The 5,221-nt window shown below is 42.9% G+C and overlaps 1 protein-coding gene across 3 annotated transcripts; it reads right to left on the bottom strand.

Annotated features, from left to right (window-relative positions):
* Positions 1-949: 949 nt before the first annotated feature.
* TSSC4 (tumor suppressing subtransferable candidate 4) lies at positions 950-5,221 on the bottom strand. Of its 3 annotated transcripts, none has more exons than XM_048948661.1 (3): positions 5,156-5,221; positions 3,951-4,023; positions 950-2,963 (listed from the first exon to the last, which is right to left on the bottom strand). In XM_048948661.1, exon 3 carries the CDS (start codon positions 2,873-2,875, stop codon positions 1,862-1,864), a length of 1,014 nt encoding a protein of 337 aa, XP_048804618.1. In that variant the 5' UTR covers positions 2,876-2,963; positions 3,951-4,023; positions 5,156-5,221; the 3' UTR covers positions 950-1,861. The 3 variants fall into 3 exon arrangements, with proteins under 3 accessions (XP_048804618.1, XP_048804616.1, XP_048804617.1); XM_048948659.1 differs by lacking the exon at positions 5,156-5,221 and adding an exon at positions 4,863-4,969; XM_048948660.1 differs by lacking the exons at positions 3,951-4,023; positions 5,156-5,221 and adding an exon at positions 4,863-5,154.

Consider the following 5,221-nt stretch of genomic DNA (forward strand, 5'->3'; position numbering starts at 1 on the left):
AACAAAAAAAAAAGAAAAAAAGAAAAAAAAGGAAAAAAAACCCCAAGAATATTTAGCAAGAATTTTCTTAGAAATTATGAATTTGGACTGATGGCCATTTTTTTTGCATTACTGCAACTGATGTACCTTTCTAGCACACAAATGTTAGCTGGCTTTATTATAATTTTGTATGAGATACACAAATAAAATGAGCACGACTGCTGTCCTGTAACGGGAATTTTCTTTGCATCAATGTAAACAGTGTCAAAAAAGGGAAGTAAGCAGTGGGTTGTGGTCACACGCTGCCACGTTTCAACTGAACTTAATTTCCTCATTCATATTTTACACTGCTCATACACAACAAAGATAGGTTGGGAGAAAACTCTATTGCCAGATATCTCAACACAGAGTTGGGGGGGGGGGGGGGAAACCTCAAATGTGATCAAAATGTCTTTCAACAGGAGTCTTTAATTAATAAAAATTAATCTTCTGACTTCTTCATAAGTAAGTGATTGTCCAGCTTATCCAGCTGCACCCCTGACCATAGCAGCACCATTAACAGTGACAGAACTTGGATCCTGTGCTAAATGCTCTTCACTCTAGGCAAAGGGTAAGTTGTAAAACCAGCATGATTGTACTGAGCTGCGTTGTTTGTTAGGAAATAAGGCGTATATTGCAATCTGCAACCTGCTGTATTCTTCTCAACCACTTCCTTTCTGATACAGCTATTTTTGTTGTTGATTTGATTCAGTCTATCAGGCGATTCTCTATGTATTGTAAAATCACCAAAATCTTAAAAATGTGAATTTTAGATTCCAAACCTTAAGAAGCTGAAGGAAAGTTACAAGAGGCTAAGCTGAGACTAACATTCCAGATTCTAGGTGTTCTAAACAGTTCTCAAATAAATGGAGTAGTCGTTTGAACTCCTATGTTTGCATTAATATCAGTACAGTTCAAAGGGATGCAGAAATCAAAGTACAACTGAAAGTTTATTGAATTCCAAAGTAAAAAGCACCCAGTTCTACAAACACCCTGATTCCCACCAAACGTACACCAGGAAATGTGGAAGTAGTGCCATCTGGAAAGGCTAAACAAATATGCAGGCAAAAAGATAAATCAACACATCATAGCACTAAAAGAAGTTGTGTTAACTGATCTACACTCAACATGAAGAGACTTGGCTGAAGCGATGCTCAGTGTGTCTTTACTAGAATGTTCCGCAAAGTTGTGCCCATCTGCAAGAAAAATGGTATTTTCTTAACCTCTTTTTTTCCACGTAACAGTAAGTAAGTTAAATATTTGAAATTACATTAAAAAATAGTTGGTTTGCCAGTTCCCACCTGGGCCCTCTCATGCTGTACTCTCAATCTCAAACAGAACAAAAAAAGGACAGGTCAGGAGAAATCAAATCTAGTGGAAGACTTGGTTTTATTTTCATTGTTTAAACAACTCTACATGAGAATCTCATCACTGTTGTTCCTGGATTCTACAGGACTTAAGAAAAGTCTGGGGTAATGAGGATGCCTTGCAGCATTCTAGCTAACAGTCTTTTTCTATGGTGCTCATGATGACTTGAGCAATCCCCAGGGAGCTGCTCAAGCAAACAAAGCAAGCTATATTCTCTCCTGAGAGACTGCAACTATCCTTCGCCTGCAGAGTTCTCACTAACAAAAAGTCTGTAATGTATTTTTAGTAGCTTAATTTCTAAAAGTGAAAGAGGTCTGGGTGGCTATAAAGCAAACCGTTAGTAAAACAAAATGGTATCACATGGGTCCCTGATTAAAAAAAATATATATATATATAAAACAACAAAACCAAGCATATATAACAACAGAATCCAAGAGTATACCAATTCTTGCATGTTTCTGGTTTGTTCCATCATTTAAGACTCTTCCTCCTCTCCTTCGTCATCTACTTTAGGTCGGAAATTTTTCCTATTTCTCTTCTTGCTGCAATGGAATCCAACTTTTTCTGCTAATGGCTCTTCACCCACACCATGCTCACCTTCTGTATTCAGGTTTTCCACCATCAGGCATCCCTCCTCCTCCTCTGTTGCTTTTCTACCACCACCTAAGTGTCCCAGCTCTACCTTATCCTCCTCCCTCAAGTCATCAGTCTTTCCTTTCAGATCTGTTTTGATGTGTTTCTTATCACCCTCTCCTGCCAACATTTTCTTTTCTAGTCCATCAACACCCCTTTTTGCAGGTTTGGTGAATACAATCCTCCCAGCTCCACAGCTGGAAGGGTCCTGGTTGAAATATGGGGTGTAGCTATCTTGAGCAGCTGAGCTTTGTTCCTCTCCTCTTTTCTTCAAGCCCTCTAGAAATTCCATGGCCACTGCCCTGTTAGTCTTGTCACTAGACTCTGGCACCCCATCGAGGCTGTATTTGGTCCAGCGCTCTGGGTGTGCCACGTAGTCAGGCACTGCTGGAGACATTCTGGGAGCCTGCACTGGTCTGGTTGGCTTTCCAAGGCTTTCTGGTATCACATTACTTGACATGGTAGTTGGAGGTAAGGGACGTTTAAATCTCCCATCAACAACATTATCTTCAGACATTGAGGGCACAGACAATTTGGCTGCCTCCTCCAAGCAATCAAAAATACTCTGGCTGCGGAGAGAGAATGTAGAACTCATGCCCTTCAGATGGAACGGCTGAACAGGAGATCTCTCGGTGTTGTCTGATGGGTCAGCAGCATCCCCTGATCTGTAATCCCCCTCATCTACAGATGGATCCTCAGGAGATATTGTATCAACTTCTGCTTCATCTGCTAACCCCAAATCATCAGAATCAGAATCGCTGAGCGACACTGTGTCAGAGGGCTGAGCCCTTTCGTAGTCTGCAGCACTGGCAGCCCCAGTGCCCAGGAAGGGTTTATCATCATCCTGGTCTCCCATCTTTGAGCTATCACTCCACTGAGGTCCTTGATGTAGGCCCAGGAATGGCTGTATGTATGGTTTTCCAAATGCCCGGCAACTTCAATGCCTACAATACAAAGAAGCATGAAAATTCAATTGCACAATGAGAATCAACATATGGCCATCACTCAAGGACAGGCCTGATAATTATTACTACAATATCAGAGTACATTACCATGGAATGAATGCACGTTAATATTAAGGCCATCCACAAGCCCTGTATTCTTCATTACAAGAATACAAAGTAATTATAAATTAGTAATGAATTTCATTAAAGGTATCAGCAAGACCGATTGCTAAACAATGAGCATAAGTTTTTTGAGCATAACTGTTCCACACATCTTCCAAGAACAGCAGTGATTCTCCAAAGTACACTGTGCATTTATCATACCATATAAATCCATCAAAACACATCCTAATCCCTTACACTTTCTTTTGTCTATTACAGTTCTTTATTGCCAACTTATATCCAGCTGCAATCACGTTCTACCTATTAAAAAGGGCACTGCTGCTGATCAAGGAATGTGGCAGAACAGCCTCTAACATGTCAGGGCTACAGTTTTGCATTAGCTTTAAACTGACAAAGTACAAGGTCCACTCCTTCCTTGGCTTTAAGCTTTTATGTTATTACTAGATTGTTGCGATCACATGATGAGCGAGCTTAAGAAATGAATTGAGCGGGATTGTGAAAACTAATTGCACATGCCATGCTTGTGTGAGCACACTGGGAACAAGGGGAGGGTGCAACCAAGGGTCAGCAAGAACTGGCCATTTGGTCAATCAAAAGATACAGTGACCCGAGTTTCAGTACAGGCTGAAACAACCTATCGCCTGCCTGAAGGCAGCCCTGCGGAACTGAGGTGGTTGATGATCACCCCACCGCTTGCTGGGCAGTCAAAAATAGAGTTTGCAAACATACACCTCAGTTCAGCTCGCCAAAATGTGAATTAGGGAAAGAGTTCTCATTTACTATTAGATTAAATTAAACTACACAATTATAGGTTCTTCTGAAAAGCCGCAGTAAACAGACATGGGAAGTCTGCTGGTCACTCACTTTCTCTTGAGACTGAGTCAGCTTCCCTTCCCGAGGGTCAGTTAAAGCCACCAAAGATCTCAGCACTTCCGCCCTAGAAAACAAGCATTTCCATCAAGATACTGGAAATGTAGTTTTAAAATGAGTTTTGAAAATAATTCTTTCTCCCTGAGTCATCCAAAGCTACAGAGCTGAGTTCTAAATCTGACACAAACTCGAGCTCGCATAAAAAGTCTTCAGATAATCCTGAATTATCTGAATCTATCTATTGGCAAAAGAACAGCACAGACCTACTAGGGCAGGCTCCATTACAGTTACTCAGTCTCCACGTTCACACCACCAAGCCTTATTCTGTACAACAGAAGAGAGGCTTTTAAAAAAACGAAGCTGTAATTTACACGTGCAGTAAACAATTAGTAAATGCAGTGTAGTTGTAAATGTAGTTAAGTGCAGCCAAGGAAATACTGTAGTAGTACTTATGCACTGCAGGTACTGCATGCCACTGGAAAAGAGACCCAGGATACCACAAAGATGTCTGTAAAGAAGGGTCATATGCACCACTGGGGACAGATCTGCATGAGGCATTAATACATGGAGAAACTTCTAAAGAACTGAACGGCCCGAATGCTGTGTTGTGAGCAGTCTGGCTGTATTTGACTAAGGAAACTGATGGTTCCTTTGAGACGTGGCTTTAGTGCAACCCCTACATGCAACATAATCATCTGAAGGTCCTGCATCTTTCTGTTTAGTTTTGTAACACATGAAAGAAACAAGTGCAACTCTAAGAGACACCAAGAAGCACAGCTGAGCAAGACAGCTGTTTCAGGCTATGAATGAGGACACCTCTTTTCTAAGAACATTTATACAGAAAGAACATACGAACAGCATTGATACCAAACACGCAGATGCTGACAGCACACCAGACAGACTCACACGTTCGTTACAGCAATGCGGGCACGGCACAGCGCAGACAGGCCCGTGTCCCTCTGGCTGGCACATTCTCCATCAGCCTCTCCCATCCTGGCCTCGCCCTCCTGCAGCTGTGAGGCAAACGCAGAGCTCCGTTACCCCAAACCTCGGCCGCGACCCCGTTCTCCTTGCAAAGACAGCACGACGGCACAGCCCACCGCCTTGCCCTGCACCGCGGGCCCATCAATCGCACTCCTTGCCAGCTCAGGGCCCAGCTCCCCTCCCCGCACCGGGATCTTCCTGGATCTCCTCCGTACCCCGAAGCCGCGCAGGCCCGGCGCCCGCTCACAGCGCTACCCGCCTTTCCCGCCTGTCGCTCTCCT

The sequence above is a fragment of the Lagopus muta genome, chromosome 6 (assembly GCF_023343835.1).
Source record: "Lagopus muta isolate bLagMut1 chromosome 6, bLagMut1 primary, whole genome shotgun sequence".
Lineage (NCBI taxonomy): Eukaryota > Metazoa > Chordata > Aves > Galliformes > Phasianidae > Lagopus > Lagopus muta.

What these genes read in the sequence shown, in the direction of transcription:
- TSSC4 (XM_048948661.1), bottom strand. Translation starts at nt 2,875, where the DNA reads ATGGGAGACCAGGATGATGATAAACCCTTCCTGGGCACTGGGGCTGCC.